Genomic DNA, 25898 nt, shown 5'->3' with positions numbered 1-25898 from the left:
CACAATGAGACCCCACTCCACCCCTCTAGAATTGGCTGTAATGAGAGAGACAGCAGCAAAGTGTTGAGATCTGCAGAAGTTGGGCTGTCACGCATTGCCTATAGCATACACAGGGCTACAGACTTTGCTCAGAAAGTTAAACATCACATCTAGGGAAATACCCAAGAGAAATAAAAGCGTATCTACATAAAAACGTGTAGCATTTTATTCTCATAATTGCCTCAAGTGTTCATTAACTGATGAGTGAATAAGAAGAATGTGGCATGTCCATACCATGGGATATCCAATCACACACACACACACACACACACACACACACACACACAAATGCCTCAAGCTGGAACATGGGAGACTCTTGAAAGCATTATGGTATAAAAGGCCACAAAGTGTATGGGTCCATTTATATGAAAGAATAGGCCAAATGTGTAAACACAAAAAGCAGATTAAATGGTTGCCAGGGGCTAAACAAAGGGCTTCCTGGATGGTAAGTGACTGCTAGCAGGTACAGGGGATGAAAATATTCTGGAATTACGGGGCTAGCTTTATGATGCAACAGATTACGCTGCCACCTGCAACCCCAACATCCCATCTGAGCACTCATTCAAGTCCTAACTGTTTCACTTGTGACCCGACTCCTTGTCACCCATGTAGGAGTCCCAGATGAAGTTCTAGGCTCCTTGCTTCACCCTGGCCCAGCCCAGCCATCATGGTCATTTAAAGAGTGAACAAGCAGATGGAAGATTTTTCTCACTCTCTCCCTACCCGTTTCTGCAACTCTGCCCTTCAAATAAATGGAAATGGCTAGAGTTAGTGGCAATGGCTATACAATCTTGTGAATATACTAAATAAGATAAGACTGAATATACTGAATTGTGTATTTTAAAAGTTTTTGTTTTGTTTTAGATTTATAAACTGGGGCTGGCATGGTGGCATAGCAAGCTAATCCTCTGCCAGCAATGCCAGAAGCCTATATGGGCACCAGTTCATGTCCTGGCTACTCCATTTTCAATCCAGTTCCCTGCTGGGAAGGCAGCAGAGGATGGCCCAGGTTTCAGCCCCTGCACTCACATGGAAAACCTAGAAATAAGCTCCTGGCTTTGGAGGCTCAGCTCTGACCATTGCGGCCATTTGGGGAGTGCAACAGCAATAGATGATCTCTCCTCTCTCTGTAAAAATCTAGCTTTCAAGTAAAAATAAATAAATCTTTTCAAAAGAGAAGAAATGTATCTGCTTGAAAAGCAGAGAGCAGACAATGAGAGGCAGAGAGAGAGTTTCCATCTGCTGTTCACTCCCCAAATATCTACAACTGCCTGGTCTGGGTCAGGATGAAACCAGGAGCCAGTAAGCCCATGCTGGTCTCACCCTGGGGTGCAGGGACCAAGGACTTGGGGCATCTCCTGCGGCTTTCCCAGGTGCATTAACAAGAAGCTGGATTAGAAGCACAGCAACAGAAAAAAAAAAAAAAAAGAACAAGACTTAGTACATACTAAGTGTTCAAAAACATTTGTTGTTTTCCTTCTTACACAGAACAGTCCTTGAACACCAGTCTGCAGGTCAGCAACATCTGAATCAACTTGCTGGAAATGCCTGTGTTCCAGGCTTACCCACCTGTGTTTTAACAAGCCTCGTAGTGATCGTAAGGCAGGCTCACATTTGAGAACCGCTGGAAGGAGGACCAGGACAGCCCTCACTTCTTCTGAAGGTGTTAACTAGCAGAGTTGGCAGTCTGTACCCACGAGGATACAGGCCACTGCAGATGGCAAATCCTCCGAGGGGAAAGTGACTACTACAACAACCATTTAATAACCTTTACATTGTATTAGACATTGTAGATCACCTAGAATTGTTTAAAATATGCAGGAGGAGGTAACATCCTATGTAAATGCAGAGGCATTTCAGAAAGTTTGGAAATGGAATTTGAGAAATGAATTTACTTTGGTGCAATCCGTACGTAGTTTTTTTAATGCACATTTGGCATGTATTACAGAAAAGTTACACCAAAAATTCCTTTGCACTGAAATGAATTCATTTTAATTTCCATTTTCCCACAAACACTCCAAAGTAGCCTATATTGCATCATTTTATGTAATTGGCTTGAGCTTCAGAATCCGTGGAGGGAGGTAGGTTCTGAAACCAAACCCCTACTGATACTACCTCAAATTCGTTTTTTATTCAAATATTTTTATTTTGAATTTTGTGGTAGAATTTCATATAGACTGGGATTCACCCCCAAACTCCCACCCCCCGACAGATTTTCCCCATGTTGCTACAATAGTATAGTCCTTCATAAGGGGTCATAATTCCACCAGTCTCTTATTTAAGTGTGCCCTGACACTGCTGGTACAGAGGTCCTGAAACCAAACCCCTACCAGTACTACCTCAAATTCTTAAAAATGTATATATATATGGCCACAATGACTGGAACTGAGGTGAGCCCAAAGCCAGGAGCCTGTTCTAGGTCTCCCACGAGGGTATCGGGTCCCAAGGCTTTGAGCCATCTTCCACTGCTTTCCCAGGCCACAAACGGAGTTGGATGGGAAGTGACGCGGCCAGCACACAAACCAGAACCCATGTGGGATGCCAGTGCTTGCGGGCAGAGGATTATCCAATTGAGCCACCTTCTAATTTTTTTTTTTAGTTGATTTGGAAGACAGCTGATCTCCTGTCACTTGTTTGCCTCTCCAAATACTGCCACAGCTGGAGGTAGGCTAAGCCAGGCCAAAATCAAAAACTAACATCCTCCTTTCCCATGCTGGTGGCAAGCACCCAAGTACTTGAACCATGACCCCCAGGAAGCTGGAATGGAAGAGTGCAGCTGGCACTTTAAACCCAACGACTCGGATGATGGGATGCCAAACATCTGCTCTCCAGCACTCCAACTTTTTGAGCAAAGATTTCTCTTCAGCCGGCACAATGGCAGATTAAGCGGTCTTAAAGCCGCCGGCCGAATCAGTCTCCAGCAACGCTGCAGAGGACTCGCTGTCAATCCAGACGTCGACCTTCTTCACACTTAGCCTCCTGGACGCCCACGACAGAAGCCAGCCTCTGAACAGCTCAAGCTTCAGGGGGACCCCAGGGTGCCGCTAACGTCTGCACAGGGGCTCCGTCCACGGGAGGGAGTCCAGCCGACCCGAGACTCACAGCTATGCCCCCGAGGAAGCTCGCCGCCTCCTTTCAGGAGACTGTCGTCCTCACCGCTGCTTCTTCAGCGCCTGGTACACAGAACCTACCTAGCCGGGTACCCATAGTCACATCACACTTGTTTTGCTTCCTGGCTCGGTGGCCCGATCGCCCGGCAGGCAGAAGTCGGTGTTTGCACAAGGAGGATTCTGCCCCCTACAGGTCGACAGCGGCAGGGCCGGGCCCGCGGCGCCCGCGCCTGCGCAGCAGCCTCCCGGGCCTCGGCCAGCCCCCAGCCCGAGGGCCGCCGGGCCGCAGCGACGCCTTCCCCCGGGAAGGGCGCCTGCCTGGCTCGGGGCTTCCTGACGAGCCTGTCACCGGCTCTGCAGACTCCTAGCCTGAGGCTCATCGCCAACAGAGGCCCGCCTCCATGTCACCACGCACGGGGCCGCACCGCAGTCGGCCAGCGAGACGTGTCCAAATCCTTATTTCTTGACATTTTTCTCCCTCAAATTCCCGGACGAGAACCGGGGGCGGGGAGCGGCTGTGCGCGCCGGCGCCCGCCAGGGGGCGCCGCCCGGCCCCGCCCGCCCGGCCGCTCGGCTCGGGCGGCTCCCGCGGCCCCCGCGGTTCCCGAGGCCGACGCTTCCGCCTGGCGGGGCCTCGGTCCGCAGCGAGCGGCGCCGCGATGTGGCTGGGCCCGGAGGAGGTGCTGGTGGCCAACGCGCTGTGGGTGACGGAGCGGGCCAACCCCTTCTTCGTGCTGCAACGGCGCCGGGGCCACGGCAAGGGCGGCGGCCTCACGGGTGAGCGGCGCGGAGGTGGCCGGGCCTGTGGGGCCCGGGGAGGCGCGGGGATGGCCGGGCGGGGCTCGCGGCGGCGACGGAACGGGGCGTGAGAAGAAGAGGGGCCGCGATTGGACGGGGGGACCTGGCCCAGGATGGCCCGGGATGGCGGGCAGTGCCGCGACCCTCGAGCCTGCGGCGGTGCAGCGTCTCGGAGTGGACTTGCAGCCCAGAGTCAGGCCGCTCCTCCCAGGGCCCGTCCTCCGCCTCATAGGTGACCCTAGTGCCTCTGAGGCCCCGAGTGACACAAGCACAGTCTTCTGTCCCTCCTTCATTCTGGGCGCAGACGCAGGCCTTCGGCTCGCTTGACCCAGCTTCTGCTTGCCCTGCCTCTCTGCTTTATGCAGCCCCGGAGCTGCGGAGTGCCTGGGCCTGTCACACCGGAGGAGCCTGGATGGGCACCCCAGTTATCCACCTGTTCCCCCTGGCGGAACCTGTGCCACACCCCCTCTGCAGGTGTGACCCAAGAGCCCCAGGAGCAGAGCTGTGTCAGGCTCAGGACTGGCCTGCGGGGAGACCAGGGCATGGTTTCCTCTGGGTGCGGATTGTTGCCCCATGGGAATGCTGGCCCAGGGTTGCCCCATCTTCCAGTTTTTCAATAGAACTTTCTGCGGAACATGCTAATTTTCAGTGTCACAGACAGAGGCTTCCCACAGGTTATTTCTGCCCCCAGCCTGTCTTGGGCCACACCTCTTAATTTAGAAGAGATTGTACCCGCTTCCAAGAAAACTCAGTGTTCTCTTGAATGCGTCTGGCATGCTCCCAGCAGCCTTCAACAGTCAGGCCAGGCCATGCTGGGCCTGCCTCCTTGGCTTAGCCAGCAGCCCCTTGGAGAGTCCCGTGATCTGCCTGGGAGCTACCACAATGCATGGAAGAAAACAAAGTGCCTGATGTCCAGTGACTTTTGTGACAGCAGTGCCAGCGTGCTTCATGTGCTTATTCTGCCCTAGGTCATCTCAGTTGATGGGGACTGAAGGCCTTTCTCCTGTCTGCTTCACTTCTCCATGTCCCCTGCCAAAACTCACTTCCCAGGAAGCCCATGCACCCCAGCATAAGCAATCAAGATGTTTTATCCCAAATACTGACAAAGTTTAAGCATCCTCTTGACTGGTTTAAGTAAAACAGATGAGACATTACAAACTCATGATTTGAATGTATGTATATACCTTCTTTTGTAATCATTGCTTCTATTTGCTAAAGACTAGAGAAGGAAAACATTAAAAATTAATGGACTGTGGGCTGGCGTTATGGCTTAGTGGATAAAGCCACTGTCTGTGACACTGGTATCCTCTGTGGACTCCTCTGTTGGTTCGTATCCAGGCTGCTCCACTTGCCATCCAGCTCCCTGTTTATTACCTGAGAAAATCAGTGGAAGATGGTCCAACCGCTTGGGCCCAGCCACCCCCGTGGGTGATCTAGATAAAAACTCCAGCTTTGGCCTGTCCCAGCCATTGCCACCCATCTGAGGAGTGAGTCAGTGGGTGAAAGAGAGAGCTCTGTGACTCTTCCTCTTTTTGTGTCACTCAAATTTTTGAAATAAGTAAAGCTTTAAAATAAGAGACAAACAAATGCTAAAGCTAACTGGTAAGAATAATCTTCTGACATCAATAGGAACATGGTCACAATAAGCATGAAAAGGAAGACAAATTCCAAACAAAAGCAATAAATGGGTTTTTTAGATTGCTTAACTATTCAGGAGTAAAGCAGATAAAAAGTGTAGAAGAGTTTATGTCTCCAGCTGATGTGTCTGAAGCAGTGAAGCTAGCCACAACTGCCCTGCTGTGAACTGGGCGTGTATGGTATCAGTCCTGAAAAGACACATGATGAAGAGAGCCCAAAACTCCCTAAAAACTTCATGCAGAGACAAAAAACCCAGATCAGTATATTCCCCCAAAATGCCAATTCTAAAAATGTTTGTGACCTTTTTGGTACTGACTTTCAAAGCTGGAGGAAGAAACTTCCTTAAACTTTAAGCGAGTCTAATGGAACGCGTGACCCCAGAGCAGAGGAAAGTTCATCCTCTCCCAGTTCTGATAGGAACATGGTGTTCCAATAGCAGCCTTCCACAGACAGGCGCGAGGTGGCAAACTCACAGCCAGAAACATCAGGGAGAAATACCTGGCGGCTGAGAAAACAGGGTGATAGTTTTCTGGGTTTTGTAATATTTGTGGTATGCTTAAAGTTTTCAGTTCTTAACTGTTACATATAGTTTGTAAAGAAATCATCATGTTTTGTGGTTTTCAAGAATTTATTTGAAAGCCTTTCTTTCTGTAGGGGCCTTCTAAAGAGAGATGGTCCATCTACTAGTTTACTCTTCAAATAACTAACATGGGCCAGGCTGAAGCCAAGAGACTGCATGTGGGTCTCCCACCAGGGAGACCCGTGAGTGCAGGGGCTCAAGGATTTGGGCCATTCTCTGCTGTTTGCCTGGACACATTATCAAGGAGTTGGATTGGATGTGGAGGAGCTGGGGCTCTGTCTGGCACCCACATGGAATGCCAGCACCACATGCCACTACACCACAGCACCCTCCCATTTTTCTGCGTTGAAAAAAAGTCTCGCAGAATTGTTTAGCTTTGAACTCCATAAAACCTGCATCTTCGGGTTCTGAGCCAGGAGAATAAGCAGATGCTTCTGAACGAAAGAAAAGGGGACTTTGTGGTTGAGACTGGGCTCCAGCTGAGAGTCTCTGAGGAAAAGAAACCCTGTGAGCACGGAGGAACTCAGGATGTCTCTCTCCCTGTGCTCAGACCTTCAGATAATGCTGTCATCGCACTGCCATCCCGAGGCATACTGCCAGCCTCAGCCTGCAGCAACCTCTCTTCATTCTTCACATCTCTCTGCCCTGCCCCCAGGTCTTCTCGTGGGCACCCTGGATGTGGTGCTGGACTCCAGCGCCCGTGTGGCACCCTACCGCATCCTGCACCAAACCCAGGATTCTCAGGTCTACTGGACAGTGGCATGCGGTAGGTTCCTTGAGTCATGAAGGGTGTGATGGATGAGCTGCTTGTAGAGACAGCCCCTGGAAGGAGGAGACCACAGCCCTCATGACCTGGCAGTCTCTCCGCACAGCCAACAAGAAGGAAGTGGGAGGGCTGCAGATTCCAGCTTAGAAAGGCAGCCCCATTGTTTGCAGAGACCGAGCGGACAGCAGAGGTTCCCTTTGCGCCCCAGTAACTGAGGGCACGGGCTCCAGGCTTGCCTGTGACCTTATTTTCATGGCTGTCTCTTCTGGGGCAGATAGGCGGGCCTCATTGCCGGGCAATTCCATATTTTCAAGTCTACTTACTCTCTACAGTTTATAACCCTCAAATTAATATTTGTGGGTGGTTTCATGCTCATTTGGAGGTATTTGTACATGTGTACAACATGGTGAAACATCTGAGTCATCTATCTGCTCTGCATGTCCCTGGTGGGGGTGGACAGGGTGGCATCTGCCCTTTGGTTTCAGTGCTCACATAGTGAATGTGTGTCTTTTGATCAGCTTGGTACCACACTGTGCAGAACCACCACTTTTTTCACTCCTGGGCTTTCCATTGATGTCAGTGTTGAAATGCCACCTGCTGTTCCTGGGGACAGGAAATGTGTGTTAGATGAGCATGAGTTATATGGAGGTACTCAGAAAGTTTGTGCAGAAGTGGAGCTAGAAGAGGAATTTATGTTGTTAGCAACAACAACAACAACAAAAAAGACTGGCCATCTGTGTGTAGTTCGTTTACACAATATGCCATTCACATAACCCGTCTGAGGACTCCCATAGAGAGAGAACATTGCTGACAGAGGGCATGGTGCTGGTAACCAACAATAATACATGTTTAACTGAAACAGTGACATGTCCACCAAGTGACAAAAAGCCAATGCTCAGAGTCTCACAGCACCCTATCCCTGCATTTTCAGTGGGGCATTCTGAATCAGACTCATGGGTAATAGGAATCTGCTGTGGTTGTTCTCCTGGGAGAAAGAGCCCCAAACCTTCCCAAGCGTAGGGGAGGAGTACCCCTTCAGAGGGCACTGATAGAATGAAGCCACAGCTGGCGCTCATACTCTTTTCCCCCCCCCCGCGTGCTGGACCCTTGTCTGACCCTCCCACAGCTCCAGGACACACAGGAGCTCTGACTTTCTTTGTTTCTAAGAGCAAAAAACTGGCCCAGAGGGGGGTTGAGTCACACACCCGCAACTCACATCAGACCCTCTGCTCTGACCACGGAAGAATCCTCTACATGCCTGAAGCCATGGGGTCCTGTCCCTCAGGATGGTTGTCTTCCTTGGAGGCATCATAGCAAGACACATGAGCTAAGGGGTAAAAGCACAGAGGGACAGCAGCCCAGGGACAGCCTGCACTCAGTGAGCATCCTCCCTTTGTGAAGTGACTAAACTCAGCCCATTATGTCACATTGTCCTACATGTGGGACACCAATAGAGATTTGAATTGAGCACTTATAGTGACTGAAATATGTCACTGAAGTAGTCATAGAGTTCAAATTGCAGGACTTAATGAGTTAAAAAGAATTAGAAAGATGAGCTAGCCCATGGCCTATGGGAGCTGAAGACTGGGGCCTTGCCCTGAGCTGGGTCCAGGAGACCGAGGTGTGCCTGGGCAGCACAGTGGCTGGAAGTTACTTTAACATGGACCCCCCCAGGAGTCTCCTCACAGAATCAGTGAGTTCATGTGCTAGGAACAGAAGGGTCTGGGGTGGCAGCCCCTCTGTGGGAAGAGGGATCATAGCTGCAGAATGGGAGTCTCCGGTACAGGGCACGGGTCCCTTTGGTGACTACACAGCCTGGTGCTATGGAGGCCTTGCCACATTGTGCAACACCAGTCCATCACCTCACACCACAACCCCACCAGTCCCACCTGCCTAGCTGGGCCTTGGCCCGAGCCTCCCACCCCCCACCATCCTGCTTTGGCTCTAGAAGCGGCTCACTTGACTAGGGCATTCCAGCCCCTGAGCTTGGCATTGAGAGACTTCCAGGGTCTCCCTGCCTTTATTTTTGTCCTCATCCCTCCTGTTCAGTGCCTGGCCTTCAGCCCGGCTGCACACTTACAAGACCTGAAACTCCTATCCATATGCTCTGAGTCTCATAACTGCCTAGTTTCCCTCCTGCTCTGCTGAGAACTCTCCTGATATCACCACCCAGGAAACCCTCCCCAGATTCCTTAGACCCTTGTCTCCAACAGCACTCTCCATGTAAGTGTCTCCCATTAGGGCCCAGCAGGGTAACCTAGTGGCTAAATTCCTCGCCTTGCATGCCCACCGGGATCCCATACAGAGGTGCTGGTTTGTATCCAGGCTGCTCTGCTTCCCATCCAGCTCCCTGCGTGTGGCCTGGGAAAGCAGTGGACGATGGCCCGGGACTTTGGGACTCTACACCCACGGGAGACCCAGAGGAAGCTCTTGGCCTTGGATCGGCTGAGCTCCAATCATTGTGGCCACTTGGGGAATGAACCAGTGGATGGGAAATCTTTCTCTCTCCTTCACTCTATAAAATCTGACTTCCCAGTAAAAACAAATAAATCTTTAAAAAAGAAAGAAAGAAAATGTCTCCCGTTAGGCCAGCAGCTGCTGAAGGTGCTGGTGGCCTCTGCGGCCAGCCAACCTGGGCTGCGGCTCCATGTTGTCCGCTTGACCACTGTGTGTTTGAACAACTTACTTAACCCAATGTTAATGGATTCTCTGTCTCCCGTGTTTTCTGAGAATAAGATAACCTATGGAAAGTTCTGAAAACAGAAGTAGCACTGAATAGTCTAATTAGCTGTTTTATTTTTATGCCCAATACCTTCCATAGAGATGGTACAGTTTGTTCCTTTGTATAAAACTTTCTGTTAAATGAAGTCTGAGTTATTTTTTTAGCTACTCATTTTAAATGCACATAAGTAAACACTTAACCGAAGACATCCACACAGGTGGCATGGAGAAGAACTCTTCTGTTTTAGGTGCCAAGAATGTGGGGTGGAAAAAAATGATTCAGTAGAGGTATAACAGTCATAACTTTAACTTCCTAACGAACCACGTACTCTTGACAAAAAGGCAGAGAGATCACATGAAGAAATCCCCTAGCAACCAGACCTTGGCCTTTTTGCGACAGATGGAAAACCAGGGGGAAAGCAAATGTATGGATGATTTCAGGGATCATGGGGTGATTGCCACAGCCCACTGTGATTCATTGTGTGTTATGTAACTCCAGGGTGATCGTTTTCATGTGGGCACATTGGGGAGGCTCTTGCCTTGTTAGGTTGATGAGCATTTTGAGCTGAGACTACTGCTGGGCTGTGGCAGAGCAAGCGCCACTGTGAGCTAAAGAGTGGCAGAGACCTACCTCGCCTGGCCAGCTAGGGTTCTGCTGGGCATCGAGTAGGAAGAAGAGAAGGTTACAAGGAAGGAAAAGATGGGGTGGCCAGGATCAGGCACCCAGGACAAAAAGCCCGATTCATAGCCCACTGGGCTTGATTATTGGCTGAGGCTCACCACATGCCAATCTTCCTGTGGGTCACATGATTGACTTGGGCTTCTCGGACCCTTAGTCCTCAGACTGTTCTACCCAGGACCCCTGAGGAGGGTACGAGTCATTCATTCTTCCTATTGTCCTTTTGTTCATTCATCAGAAAACAGTTGAGTATAATTCCCAACCAGACGTACTAGGTAGGGTGCTGGTTGTAAGGTGAGGCAGGCCAGGAGGAGAACTGTCATCCTCTGGCTTGTTTTCTGGGGTCTCTTTCCGCAATTTCTTGATGGAAATAAGAGTTTTCTTGCCCTCAGGAAGTGGTGTGGTGCTGCCTGCCCTGTGTTTTCGTTTTCCTTTGGCCTCTGATGGACCCTCCAGGGTCCCATCTTGTAGAGGGACAGGGATCACTTGTAGGCCAAAGGCAGAGCCAGCTAGTAAAGCTGAGAAGAAGGATGGTAGCTGCTTGCCCAAGCAGCAGGAGCCCGGCCAGCCAGGGCCTGGAGTCCTGTAGGAGCCTGTAGCCTGCAGCTCCGGATGCCTGAACTCTCATGAGCAAGACGCTCCAGTCTGCGTCTCATGAGGCACTGGGATGCCAAAGATCACGTTAAGTTCTGTCAACCTGAAGAACAGTTCTTACACATTAGCCCAGACCAGGGAGGCACAGTGACCAACTGTGACTCTGCCTGAATTCTGTTCTTTGTTTTTTACCAGGACTGTTCATTCTTTTTGTTACATACAGAAAAGTTTTAGAAAAGACCAAGTAAGTTGAAGCTTCTCATCACACACACATGGCAGATTAGGTCTTCCATTTATCTATCTATTTTTTTTAAAGATTTTTCTTTTTATTGGAAAGTCATTTACAGAGAGAAAGAGACAAAAAGAAAGATATTCCATCCACTGGTTCACTCCCCAAGTGGCTATAATGACTGGAGCTGAGTTTATCTGAAGTCAGGAGCTACTTCCAGGTTTCCCACGTGGGTACAGAGTCCCAAAGTCCCGGACCGTCCTCCACTGCTTTCCCGGGCCACAAGCAGGGAGCTGGAAGGGAAGTAGAGCAGCTGGGACGCAAACTAGTGCCCACATGGGGGCCTGGCGGATGCAAGGGCCTCGGCTACCATGCCAGGCCCTTCCATTTTGTATTTTAACAAATCCTTGACAAAAATTTTGTTTATTTTATTTGAAAGGCAAAGAAACAGCAACAGTGACAGACAGAGCTTTTCCATCCACTGGTTCACAAATGGCCGCAGTAATTAGGGCTGGCCAAATGGAAGCCAGGAGCTTGGACCTCCATGTTGGCTGCCCAACTGCGTGGCAGGTACCCAATATACTTGAGCATTCACCTGCTTCCTGTCAGATTGCACATTATCAAAAGGCTGTAAACAGTAGGGGTGGGACTTGAATCCATGCATTTTCATATGGGACATCTTAAAATATATATTATTTGAAAGGCAGTTAGAGAGCAAGCAAGAGAAATCTATTTATTTTGGAAAAGACAGGTTTACGGACAGAAAGATCTTCCATCCACTGGTTAACTCCTCAAGTAGCTGCAATGGCCGGCACTGAGCCCATTCAGAGCCAGGATCTTCTTCCGGGTCTCCCACGTGGGTGCAGGGTCCTAAATCTTTGAACTATCCTCTGCTGTTTTCCCAGACCACAGGCAGGGAGCTGGATAGGAAGTGGAGCAGCTGGGACACGAAATGGCACCCTTGTGGGATGCTGGCACATACAAGGAGAGAGCCATTCTACTGGGCCCGAGAGATTTTTTTTTTGAATCTGTTGGTTCACTCCCTCACTGGCTGCATTAATTGAATGTGGGCTGATCCAAAGCCAGAGCTTCTTCCAAGTCACCCACGTGAGTGCAGGATTCCAAACACTTGGACCTCTTCTGCTGCTTTCTCAGACTACTAGCAGCCAGGACTTGAACTAGTGCCCACATAGGTTCAGGCAAAGGCTGAACCTACCATGTGCACACCAGCCCCTGGAGCAGCATCTGAACTGCTGCACCAAGTGGTTCCCCCAGGACTCTGTTTCAGCCTATGCACCTGGCATAGCAACTTTACAAACTTTTTTCTTTACTTCATAATTCTTCTAGGTTCTTCCCGCAAAGAAATCACAAAACACTGGGAATGGCTGGAAAATAACTTACTTCAGACATTGTCCATCTTTGATAATGAGGAGGACATCACCACCTTTGTCAAAGGAAAAATACACGTAAGCCTTACAGCTTTTTGTTGTTGTTGTTGTTGTTGTTGTTGTTTTTAAGATTTATTCATTTTTTAATTGGAAAGACATTTACGGAGAGGAGAGACAAAAAGATCTGCCTGCTGGTCCACTCGTCCAGTGGCCAAAGTGGCCAGAGCTGATGCGATCTGAAGCCAGGAGCCAGGAGTTTCTTCTGTGTCTCCCACGTGGATGCACGGTTCAAGGCTTTGGGCCAACCTCTACTGCTTTCTCAGGCCACAGGCAGGGAGCTAGATGGGAAGTAGAACAGCCAGGGTACAAACTGGCACTCGAATGTGATCCCGGCGCATGCAAGGCAAATATTTAGCCACTGAGCCATCATGCTGGGCCCAAGCCTTACATTCCTGCTAACTTCTGTGGCTGGAAGTGCTCACACAGCCTTCCACATCCATGGACTGTGCATCCAGACTCAGCCACCACAGATTGCAGATCTCCAGGAAAAATACTGGAGCAGTGCTGGACGTACATCAGTTCTCTTTCTTGTCCTCATTCCCTAAATAAAGCAGTAGAATAAGTGCTTAATGTAGGTTCACACTGATTTATCTATTGTAATAATCTGGAGATTGGGTTCAAAGCACACAGAAGGATTGTGTAGGTTCTTTGAAAATACCGCATCATTCTCAGTGAGGTGGCGTTGAGCTTCGGTGGATCTTGGTATCTGCAGAGGGGTTGTGTGCAGGCCTTCACAGGTAGCAGACGATGGCTGTATACTGTCTTGTTTCATTTGCACACAACATGGTGGAAGTGTTACCCTCATTTTGGAGATGCAAATTGAAGGGTTGAAAAGGAGTCCTTGAACTCACTGCCCTGAAAGTCCCACTTACCCTGACCGGTCACTGGTGCATTGGTTCCCAGTCTCACAGTGTCTGAAGGGGCAAATCTGGAGATAGGAGGCTGTTCAGAATTTCATGGAAAATAGAGTTATCATTTATTTTGTTGCAAAAAATAAAATTAGAACCTAGAACCATCCATAGCTTTGCATAATCTTTATTTTTTGTGAACTTTAATCAGTGTATTATATACAACTTTATCAGTTCGTTGGCTAATGGAGGAAGAAGCTGGAAATGGCAGGATATTTAAAGTATTCTTTCATTATCAGACGATTGTGCTTTAGATGGGCACAGGTCCTTTCCCCACCAGGTGTACTCCTTAGGGCTTCACCTAAGGGTACCTGTATGCAACAATGCACATGGATCTGGATGCTCCCTACAACACTGAGTGTGCAAACCTGGGAAATGGTGCCTCCCAGCAACAGGAGGGAGGAAGCAGCCTTTCTCTCTGGTACTCACTCGCCTGTGCTGAGTGCTGTGTGGGTACCGTGCTGAGTGCTCTGTGGGTACTGTGCTGAGTGCTCTATCTTCAGAGGGGACTTGTTACATTATAGGTGGTTATACTTAATGCAGCCATCAAAAGAATGATTGTTACCATTGTAACAGTGTGTAACAACTGACCTCATAGTGGTATCTCGGTTGTTTTTTGAGAGGTGATAACCGACATAATGAACATTTGAGTAGACAATGTTGTTTTCAGTTGGTCTCCTAGAGGAGCTCTGACTGTCCAGTTGCTAGGAGTAGGCCTCGACCTCCAAAGCTTCACAGGATTGGACAGATGGCACCAAGCTCCTCAGCTCTTTTCTCTGTGTATTCAGGAATCAAGGCAGGTCCTATGTTACCTCCTGGTTCCTAGAAGACTGTAGATCCTGGAAAAGAATGTGGAGTCCCACATTGAGCAAGTTGGGCAATAGCTGAATGATAGCAGTGTCACCTAATGCTTCCTATTCTGGGGGGATTTCAAAAAGTTTATGGAAAATGGAATTCACAGATAAGGATAAATATACATTTATTGAAGATTTTAAAAGATTTATTGGAAAGGCAGATCTACAGATAGACAGACAGGGGGCCCGGCGCCATAGCGTAGTGGTTAAGGTCCTCGCCTTGCACTCCCAGGATCCTGTATGGTCGCTGGTTCTAATCCCGGCGGCGCTGTTTCCCATCCAGCTCCCTGCTTGTGTCCTGGGAAAGCAGTCAAGGATGGCCCAAACCCTTGGGACCCTGTATCCGCGTGGGAGACCAGGAAGAGCTCCTGGGTCCTGGCGTCAGATTGGCTCAGCTCCAGCCATTGCAGTCACTTGGGGAGTGAACCATCGGAAGGAAGATCTTCCTCTCTGTCTCTCCTCCTCTCTGTATATCCGCCTTTCCGATAAAAATAAATAAATCTTTAAAAAGAGAGAGAGAAAGAAAGATCTTCAACCTACTGATTCATTCCCCAAGTGGCTGTGACGGCCAGAGCATTGGGCCATCCTCCACTGCTTTCCCAGGCCACAAGCAGGGAGCTGGAAGGGAAGTGGAGCAGCTGGGACATGAACCAGCGCCGTAGGAGATGCTGGCATAGCAGACAGTGAGCTTTACCTGCTTTGCTCCTGAAAGATAGGATTTTGTTGGTACCAAAAAAAAAAATTTAAATTCATGGTGATCTTCTCACAATCTGCATTTTCCATGAACTTTTGAAGACTCCAAGTTTGTGAAGGCCCAAACAAACTGAGCAATAATGGGAAAAAAACTCTAAATGATTCATGGGTCAAAGAAAGAGAAATTAGGGGTGGGTGTTGGCACAGTGGTGAAGACACAGCTTGGACCCCCACGTGCCTTGTCAGCATTCCTGGTTTCAGTTGTCAGCTCTGCTTCTGATTCCCTCTTCCTGCTGTCACTCCTCGTGAAAGGCAGTGGGTCCCTGCACCCACGTGGGATGCCTGGATTGAGTGCCAGGCTCCTAGCTTGGGTCTAGCTCTCATAGACATTTGGCATGTGAAACAGCAATTAGAAAATCGAGCTCGCTCTCCTTGTTCCTCTCTCTCTTCCTCCCTCTTCCTCCCTCCTTCTCCTTCCCTGCCTCCCTTGTTATGCACATCCTGTCTCTGTCTTTCGAATAAATGAAAATATGTCTTTTTGAAAAGTAGAAATTAGAAAACACTTGGAATTTAATGATCGAGTAAATGCACTATCAGTCGGATTTTGTGGGACACAGCAAAAGTACAATACGTGGAAGGCAGTGTGAAAGCTGAGAGCTTGTGAAAGAGGAAAGGGCCAAAACCAATGAGCCAAGTGCCCAGGTGAGTGAGTTTGTGAAAGAAAAACAGAGAGACCAGGAGGCCAGGCAGAAGGAAATACCAAAGAGCCAAAGTGAATTCCATTGAAAACAAGGAAGCCATCAAGAAGTGGAACAGATCCATGGGGCAGGTGACCCAGGGGGGGATGTGAAGCTGAGGGGCAGCTATAAAGAGCACAGCTTTGAAGATTTGCTGATTTTTATTGGAAAGGCAGATTTACAGAGAGGAGAGATAGAGAGGCAGATCTTTCATCTGTTGGTTCACTCCCCAAGTGTCCGCAACAGCCGAAGCTGAGCTGATCCAAAGCCAGAAGCGAGGAGCTTCTTCTGGGTCTCCCCTGAGGGTGCAGGGTCCCGAGGCTTTGGACCATCCTCAGCTGCTTTCCTAGGCCATGGGCAGGTAGCTGGATGGAAAGTAGAGCAGCTAGAACATGAACCAGTGGCCACATGGAATACCAGCGCATGCATGGTGAGGCTTCTGCACAGAGACAAAAAAACACAGTTTTAAATGGGAGGAAGAATGCCAGGAACAGCTTTGAGTCAAGAAATGTAAAAACAAAGTTTGCATTTCCCAAAAATAATGTGCATTAACTTTAAATTAGTACTCTAGTAAGTTATCAGAAACCCAGCAACTCTGAGCAACAGTGATTTATTATCTTATAGTTTAGAAGGTGAAACAGTCTCAATTCATGGTGTGGGCAGGGCTGGCTCCCCTTAAGGCTCTCAGAGGGGACTCTGCCTCCTGGCCTTTGGTGTGCGCTTTCAGAGGCCTCCTGTGCCCCTCGCTGTTGGCCCCTTTGCCTTTGATGCCAATAGCACAACATCTGCAAATCACTTCTGTAACTGCCTGCATGCCTTCATTTTTACAGGGGCAGGAGGCATGTGGCCTCATGCTTTTAGTCCACCCATTGGAGGCCCACATCCTTTATGGGAGTGCTCTCAATGCCAGCTTCCTGCTAAAGCACACCCTGGGTGGCAGAGGTCATGGCTCAAGTGACTGGGTCCCTGCCACCATCATGGGAGACCTGGCCTAGCACCAGCTGTTGTGGGCATTTGGCACTGAAACAGTGGGTAGGCGCTCTCTATTTCTGACTTTCTACCTCTCAAATCAAGTAAGTAAGTAAATTAAAAAAAAAAAAGTCCATGGAAAGGAAAAATAGAATTAAAACACAGGTTTATTTTGGTACAAAAAAGGTTTTAAATCCATGCTTTTTTTTAATTACGTTGCATTATGTGACACAGTTTCATAGGCTCTGGGATTCCCCCAACCCCTCCCCGTGCCCTCCCCCCATGGTGGATTCCTCTACCTTGTTGCAGTATTACAGTTCAGATTAAGTCAAGATTCTTTCATTGCAAGCATGTACCAAGCATAGAGTCCAGCTTCTTATTGTCCAGATAAATTCAACAGTTTCTTGGGGAGACCGTCTCTGGGCTGAAGGTAGAGCTGGCAGAATATCATCCCAGTCAATTAAAAGCCCCAGCACAACGTCAACAACAATTTGCAGCATTATGGAATTAATTGACATGGCATTGAGTAATCAATATGTTAAAACAGTGCAAGTTCTTAACCACATCCTGGGACTACTTCATTGACCGTTCAGTTTTTGTTTGTACACAGAACCGGCTGCTATACACCTTAAAGTGGCTGTAGGGTACTATTCAGCTGTCTCGCATCTGTTTTCATTTTAGTATTTAGCAGTTTATTGTGTTGATGCATAATTTTGCTGAACTTGGCAGATTTTAGGATAGTCTAAACTGGCTTATAAATCTAACAAGGCATTTGTCAACAGTTGAGGTGCTAGAACAGTTTTAGCAGGGGTGTTCAGAGAAATCTTCAATACCCTAGTAAGGAGTAACTAATCTTTTGTGTCCTACCTAGTAAGGTATGTGTGGATCTGCGCTGACCGTTTCCTGTTTGGTTCTAAGCTTTCCTTGTATTTCTCTGACTATCTATTCTATTTTTTTTGGCGGGGGGAACTCCGAAGCGACCCTGATGGTCATTGCAAGAGAGCGTGGGCATCCAAAGTTGGAACTAAGTAAGGACCAGAAAAAGCTCCTCTCCCTAGTCCCGAATGAAGTCTACTGTTCTTCTGCAGACCACTCAGGGTTCCTGGCTGTTGCTCTGATGACCTTGGATCCTGCAAGGAAGGGTTCTGGCATCTTCCATCCCATGTGGTAGATCCAAACGGGGCTGGGTGACCTCGGAGTTCTCGGCCTCCGAAGGCACTCCGGTTCCCCTTGTTCTCCTTAGCTGTCAGGATGTATTCCTTGGTGCCTGTACTGATAGTCCTTGGTGAGGATCCGGGAGTCTTCAGGGTTGGGATACAAGCCTGCTCCTGTCCACCTGTTCCACTCTGGGGTCCCCCCCTTGCTCTGTGCATATGACCTCCTGTTAAGAGGTTGTCAGGATCGCTCTTGATTCCCCCAATATGTCTTTGTAATTCAACTATTGTTTAATGCTGATTTGAATCTGTTGATGAATTACCTGTTATGTTGCTGATAGGTTGTACTTTACGTCTTCCTCACACATTCTAAGGAAATGAAAAATTTCTCTGCTTCCCGTCCTATTTCTGAGTAGCTTAGGGTATTAAAAGTATATTAGGTTTTACAATTCTTTGATGTATTTCATAAGCAGTCTGATTCACTTTGTTTGTATGTTCATTGATTACATCACAATATCTTATTGCCTTAGATACAGGCTGTTTGAGGCTAAAGTAATATTAAGTAATGTTACAATACATGGGTACTATTTTCCGGATTGACATTCTTTCATTTTATATTAAGGCAAACATGTGGTATTTAACCTTTTGGGATTGGCTCATTTCCCTTAGCATAATGGTTTCCAGTTGGGCCCATTTGGCCACAGAAAACTGCATTTTGTTTTTTTTAATAGCTGAGTAGTATTTCATGGAGTAAATGAACCATAGCTTTCTTATCCAGTCTTCTGTTGATGGGCATTTCGGTTGCTTCCAAGTTTTTGCAATTATTGACTGTGCGGCTGTGAACATAGGGGTGCATGTTGGTTTCTCATGTAACAGGTGTTTTGGATATATTCCTAGGAGTGCTATTGCTGGATCATATGGTATGCAGATTTTCAGCTGTTTGAGTGTTCTCCATACTGATTTCCATAGAGGCTGTACAAGCCTGCATTCCCACCAGCAGCGGAGTAGGGTTCCCATTTCCCCACATCCTTGACAGCAAGTGTTGGTGGTTTTTGTATGTGGGCCATCCTTACTGATGTTAGGTGGTACCTCATTGTTGTCTTAATTTGGATTTCCCTTATTGCCAGGGAACTTGAGCATTTTCTCATATGTTTGTTTGCCATTTGGGTTTGTTCCTTTGTGAAACGTCTGCCCATTTCCCGTGCCCATTTCTTGAGTAGTTTGTTTGTTTTGGTGTTTTGGTTGTTCTGGAGATCTTTGTATATTCTGGAGATGAGCCCCTGTCACCTCTGTAGTGTGCAGAGATTTCTCCCATTCTGTGGGTTGCTTTTTTACTTTGTTGATTGTTTCCCTTGCTGTACAGAAGCTTCTTAGTTTGATGAAGTCCCATTTGTTTATTTTTGTCTTGATTGCTAGTGCTTTTGGTGTCCTTTTTTTGAAGTCAGGGCCTACATCTAAATCTTGCAGGGTGTTTTCAATATTTTCTTTCCAAAGGTTTGAAGTTTTCTGTATGTAGGTTTAGGTCTCTTATCCACCTGGATTTGAACTTAGTGTTTTGTAAAAGATATAGGTCTATCTTCTTGTTTCTGCAGGCTGTCAACCAGTGGTACCAACGGCATTTATTGAAGAGACCTTCCCATTGGCCTGGATTGTCATCTGTTTTTTTGTCAAAGATGATTTGGCTGTATCTGTGTGTGTGCGTTCCCTTCTGTTGCTTCTATTCTACTCCGTTGATCCTCCTCTCTATCTTTGTGCCAGTACCAGGCTGTTTTGATAACCATTGCCCTATCGTATGTCCAAAGGTCTGGAACTGTGATTCCCCCTGTTAACTTCCTGTTCTTCAGGATGGTTCTAGCTATTCGTGGTTTTTTGTGTTTCCAGATGAAACTTTGTATCATTTTTTCCAGTTCAATGAAGAATGTTTTGGGTAATTTGATTGGGATTGCATTGAATGTATATATTGCTTTTGGCAGTATAGACATTTTAATGATATTGATTTTACCTATCCAGGAGCATGGGATGTTACTCCATCTTTTGGGGTCTTGTTCAATTTCTTTTTAAGTATTTTGTAGTTTTCTTCAAAAAGTTCTCCTACATTTTTGGTTAGATTTATTCCCAAATACTTCATACTTTTCTCTGTTATTTTGAATGGTACCTTGCTGGTTAGATCTTTTTCCATCTTGGGGCTGTTTGCATACACGATGGCTGTTGATTTTTGTTCATTAATTTTGTACCCTGCCACTCTGCCAAACTCTCGTATAAGTTCTAGCAGTCTCTGTTTGAGCCTCTTGGCTCTTCCATATAAAGAATCATGTCATCTGGGAATAGTGAAAGCTTGACTTCTTCATTTCCCATTTGAATTCCTTTGATGTCTTTTTTCTTGTCTTATGGCCTCTGCGAGTACCTCTAGGACTGTGTTCAATAGCAGTGGTGATAGTGGATGTCCTTGTCTTGTTCCAGATCTCAGTGGAAAGGGATCCAGTTTTTCTCCATTCAGTATGATGCTGGCATTGGGTTTTTCATAGATTGCTTTGATTATGTTGTGGATTGTTCCTTCTATGCCTACCCTGGTTAGGGTTTTTAACATAAAATGGTGTTGGATTTTGTCGAAAGCTTTTTCTGCATCTATTGATACTGTTATATGATTTTTGTTCTTCAGCTTTTGAATGTGGTGTATCACATTTATGGATTTCCGTATGTTGAACCATCCCTGCATTCCAGGGATGAATCCTACTTGGTCTGGATGAATGATCTGTCTGATGTTTTTTTGAATTCTATTGGCTAGGATTTTGTTGAGAATCTTAGCATCAATGTTCATCAGGGAGATCGGTCTGTAGTTTTCCTGCTCTGTTAATTCTCTATCCGGTTTTGGGATTAAAGTGATGTTGGCTTCACAGAATGAGTTGGGAAGGTTTGCTTCCTTTTCTATTGTTTTGAAGAGCTTGTAGAGGATTGGGGTTAGCTGTGTTTGGAATGTTTTGTAGAATTCTGTGGTGAAGTCATCTGGGCCTGGGCTTTTCTTTGTTGGGAGATCTTTAATCACTGACCCTATCTCTGCTTCGGTTATGGGTTTATTCAGGTCTTCTGTTGCCTCTGAGGTAAGTTTTGGAAAGTGGTGGGAGTTTAGGAACCTTTCCATTTCCTGGTGGTTTTCTGATTTGTTGGAGTACAGTTCTTTGTAGTAATTTCTAATTATTTTAATGGTTGCAGTGTCTGTTGTTATGTTGCCTTTTTCATCTTTGATGCTGCTAATTCTCACTTTCTCTTGTTCTTTGTTTGTCAATCGGGCTAGTGGGGTGTCTATTTTATTTATCTTCTCAAGAAACCAGCTTTTTGATTCATTGATTTTGTGTATACTTTTTTATTTCTATTTTGATTTATTTCCTCCCTTGTTTTGATAATTTCTTGTTTCCTATTGTTTGTGGGATCATTTTGCTGCTGTTTTTCCAATTCTTGGAGGTGTGTGCTTAATTCCTGTGTTAGATGCCTTTCTTGGGCCTTGACATGAGCACCAACTGCAGTAAGCTTACCACGTAACACTGCTTTGGCAGTGTCCCGCAAGTTTTGGACAGTTGTATCTGAGTTTTCATTGGTTTCCATAAATTTTTTGATCTCGTCTTTAATTTCTTCTCTAACCCATTGTTCGTTTAATAGCATATTGTTCAACCTCCAAGAGTTTACATATTTCCTGGGGCATTTTGAATTGCTGATTTCCAGTTTCACTCCATGGTGGTCTGAGAAGGTATGTGGTATGATTCCGATTTTTTTGAAGTTAGACTTGCTTTGTGTCCTATCATGTGGTCTATCCTGGAGAAGGTGCCATGCACTGGTGAAAAAAATGTAAAATCTGCGGCCTTAGGATGAGATATTCTATAGATGTCTACTAAGTCCAGTTGTTCTATTGTTTGTGTGAGCTCTGTAGCTTCTCTGTTGAGCTTTTGTCTCTTTGATCTATCTATTGGTGTTAATGGGGTGTTCAGATCTCCCACGATTATTGTATGTTCATCTATATCTCCCTTTAAGTCTGTAAGTAATTACTTCACGTAGCTAAATCCATGCTTTTTTGTCAAATGCATTTTCCATAAACATTTTGAAGACTTCTCATATATATAATTTCAAAAAAATTCTGGACCAAAGTATACTTATCTTTTAGTCCATTTTCTTTTTTTGAAAAAAAATTTTTTTAGGATTTATTTATTTTTATTACAGAGTCAGATATACAGAGAGGAGAGACAGAGAGAAAGATCTTCCATCCGATGATTCACTCCCCAAGTGACCGCAATGGCTGGTGCTGCGCCGATCCGAAGCCGGGAACCAGGAACCTCTTCCGGGTCTCCCACATGGGTGCAGGGTCCCAAGGCTTTAGGCTGTCCTCGACTGCTTTCCCAGGCCACAAGCAGGGAGCTGGATGGAAAGTGGAGCTGCCGGGATTAGAACCGGCGTCCATATGGGATCCTGGGGCACTTTCAAGGCAAGGACTTCAGCTGCTAGGCCACACCGCCAGGCCCCATTTTCTTTTCATAAATGTTTTGAAGACCCCTTGTATTGTGTAGGCATACAGCTGATTCCTACAGGAGCTCCTTGTGAAGACACACTGGCAGCTTACCAAAGGAGGCTTCGGTGGATGTTGTAACGTAAGGGGTGAAGCCACTGTCTGCAATGCCAGCATCGCATACAGGAGCCAATTTGAGTCCTGACTCCTCTACTTCCGATCCAGCTCCCTACTAATGTACTTGGGAAGGCAGCATAAGATGTCCCAAACCTTGGGCCCCTGCAGCCATGTGGGAGACCTGGTTGACACTCCTGGCTCCTAGCTTTATCCTGGGTCAGCCCTTAGCTATTAGAGCCATTTGGAACTGGTTGGAAGATCTCTGTCTCTCCCACTCTCTGTGTAACTCTTTCAAAATTAATAAATAAATATTTAAAAGAAGAGAAGAGGAGTAGAGAGGAGGGGACAGGAGAGAAGACAGGACAAGACTTCGGTTACAGTTACTGGGGTTTGTAGGAGGGAAGGAAAACCATTTTTCTTTTTTTTGGTTGGGGTCATGGCTGGAACTCTGTAATAAGAGGTAGATTGGGCCTGACGCCATGGCATAGTAGTTAAGGTCCTTGCCTTGAACACACCAGGGTCCCATGTGGATGCCTGTTCTAATCCCAGCAGCTCCACTTACCATCCAGCTCCCTGCCTGTTGCCTGGGAAAGCAGTCGAGGATGGCCTGGGACCTTGGGACCCTGCACCCGCTTGGGAGCCCTGGAGGAGTTTTCTGGCTCCTGGCTTCAGATCGGCAGGGCACCAACTGTTGTAGTCACTTGGGGAGTGAACTATCAGATGGAGGATCTTCCTCTCTGTCTCTCTTCCTCTCTGTATATCTGGCTTTACAATACAAATAAATAAAATCTTAAAAAAAAAAAAACAGAAGGTAGATTAGCAAGGGGAAAACAAGCAGACATTTATTTTATTTAGATTTGTTTGTTATTTATTTATTTGAAAGAGCTGCAGAGATAGAGAGCTTCCATCTGCTGGTTTACTCCCCAGATGGCTACAATGGCCAGGGCTGGACCAGGTTGAATCCAGGAGCCTCATCTGAGTCTCCCAAGTGGCTTACAGGGACTTGAGTACTTGGGTCATACTCTGTTGCTTTCCCCAGCAATTAACCAGAAGCTGGATGGGAAGTGGAGCAGCCAGGGCTCCTATGTGGGATACTGGCCTCTCAGGTAGCAGCTTTAACCACTGTGCTGTGACGCCGGCTCCCAAGCAGACATTTACTGATAGGTGTGTATCACATACACACAGGAGATACTCAGGAAAGAGCAGCAAGAGGGTTTGGTTAGAACTTGGCTTCATATTGCCCCTTAACAAAGGATCAGTAAACCTAAAGAGAATTGACAGGACAGTGTGAGAAATAAACCCACCTATGACTACCCACCTACCAAAGGAAGGACTCAGAAACATGAAGGAAACAGAAGGCAAGGTGTTTGTTGATAACACCATCTGGAAAGCAGTGGCTGGCAGGTGCAAGTTGGGAAGATCAGTTCCTTTTGTCCCTGTCTCACAGCTTTCTCTTTGAGCAACTAGGGAGACATAAAAGCAAGGGAAGAAGGCAATGGGGGTTGGGTGCTATGAGGCAGATGGGTTGGGGAGAGGGAGGTTACACTGTGGTTCTAGCAAAAACTGTTTGTTTTGAACAGTTCCAAGAATTGACATGTGAGAAACCTTGTAAGGAGGCTCCTGTGGTTACATAGTTGGAATTGTGTGTGCAGGGTCTCCAGGATGACAAAAAGGAAGGAAACAGCCTTGGAAGCACACCTGAGAAGCAGCCTGGTTGTTATACCGTGAAGTCCTGCCTTTACTCTAGCAGCCTTGCAGGTGGTTCCAGCCTTCCCCACCAAGCACGCTCCCTAGGGAAGTTGCCTCTACCCAGCAGCTGGTGGGCTACCTAGCCTGATAATATTGGGCAATAAAAACAAAAACAAAACTTCACAGCCTTCCCCCAGAGAAGTTACCCTAAGGGAATTGCACCTACCCAGCACCAGCTAGACTACCCAGACTGATGACACTGTGTCATAAAATATTGGGAGAAAATTGGCCTAATTCACACACAGCAAATCCTTTGTCCAGGAGAAGAGGGAAAAGGGGAAGGAGCAACAGCAGGAAGAGCAGGACCCCGGGCCTTTAGAGACCCCAATCTACATGTAAACCAGGCACTGGATCTCAGAGTCTGTCTGGAACATACTCGTCTGCTCGGAGAATGTCCCACCAGGCTCACCACTCCTCTCTGCTCACATCTGAACTCCCTCCCGTACTCCCATCTCTGCCAAGCTCATCAGTGGATGTACTTTGGGTTTTTTTTCCCACTTAGCTCTCTTTACAGCTGGCCCCTGGTGTCATGGCTGTATTTAGGCAAAGTGCTTATGAAACACAGCATTGGGTCCTTTTCAACAACAACAACAACAAAAGCTGATTTCAGAAGCTGTGAGGAGGTTAAGTATGAGAGAAGCAAAGTGATGTCTGCCCCAGAGGCCTCTTATGCCATCTCTGAGCTGAGGAAGGCCTGACGTCTCCACTAAAGGAGAATCTGCATCCTGCGTGTAGGCACAAAGGATGGGGAGAACTGAGCTGCTTTCAGCCTGAGTAATTGTTACATCAAAGGGGACATGTTTTCAGGCAGTGTATTCTAGTTTCCCTCCCTGTCCAGGCTGAGTCTTTTTTGTTCGAGGGAAGGAAGGAGGGAGGTGGGTAGATAGACAATTTCATATAGCAATGTTCCCAACAGGCTGATTGCTAACAAGGAAGTAGAGAAAACCTGGTAGGAAACTTTTACATAGCGTGTCATTCCATGTTTTTCTTCCTATAACAGAATACCTGAGTACCTTATGAAGCAAAGAGGTTCCTCTGCAGACAGTCCTAGAGCTCCTGGGTAGAGGCCTCTGGCTGCAGGGACTCTGTGGAGCCCTGGGGGTGTGGATTGTTATCCTGGAGCAATGATGTGGGAGAGGTGGACTCTAATTTTATTGTTTATTCCAGATTGACAAGTACATATACGATGCACAAAATTTAAAGTTTACTCAGAAAGTAAGAAAGCAGATAAACACATGTGCACACAGACACACACGTACACACACAGGTATAGATTAGGCTGGAGAGAGAGGGGTTGGAGAAGAAAGCAGAATGGCAGGGGTACCTTTAGTACCTTCTCTCATCCTTTTCTCCAACAGGAGAGAGGGAAAGCACCTCCTCTTGTGAGGCGATGTGATCACCTGGGAAGTTGAGGATACCTCCATAAAATAGACATATTTATGTGGTGACCATTGCCCAGGTCCCAGGTGAAAGTAGAGCATTCTGGGAACAGGGGTGCTCTAACATGCCAGATGGAATTACAGGGCTCAGGATGTTTGTGACCGCCAGCTCAGCTGACAACCTTATCACAGAACCACAAGTGTGCTACCTCAGACCACTCCTCTTACAAAGCCCACTGACATC

General features: G+C 47.1%; 1 protein-coding gene across 6 annotated transcripts in view; it reads left to right on the top strand.

Annotated features, from left to right (window-relative positions):
- Positions 1–3662: 3662 nt before the first annotated feature.
- TBC1D9B (TBC1 domain family member 9B) overlaps positions 3663–25898 on the top strand; it is a 47525-nt gene continuing 25289 nt past the window's right edge. For 3 of the 6 annotated variants that reach the window (XR_009246110.1, XR_009246111.1, XM_058668853.1), the window contains exons 1-3: positions 3664–3926; positions 6821–6931; positions 12502–12620. Coding sequence is in view for 4 of the 6 variants with exons in the window: in XM_058668853.1 (XP_058524836.1) it covers positions 3809–3926; positions 6821–6931; positions 12502–12620 (348 nt within the window). In the remaining 2 variants the exon portion in view is untranslated. Of the gene's footprint in view, positions 3927–6820; positions 6932–12501; positions 12621–25898 lie in introns of all 6 variants that reach the window. The other 3 variants (XM_058668855.1, XM_058668854.1, XM_058668851.1) reach the window with 2 other exon arrangements.

Source organism: Ochotona princeps, chromosome 9 (genome assembly GCF_030435755.1).
Source record: "Ochotona princeps isolate mOchPri1 chromosome 9, mOchPri1.hap1, whole genome shotgun sequence".
NCBI lineage: Eukaryota > Metazoa > Chordata > Mammalia > Lagomorpha > Ochotonidae > Ochotona > Ochotona princeps.
The sequence above is the reverse complement of the archived record's forward strand: the minus strand, read 5'-3'. Positions and strand labels throughout refer to the sequence as shown.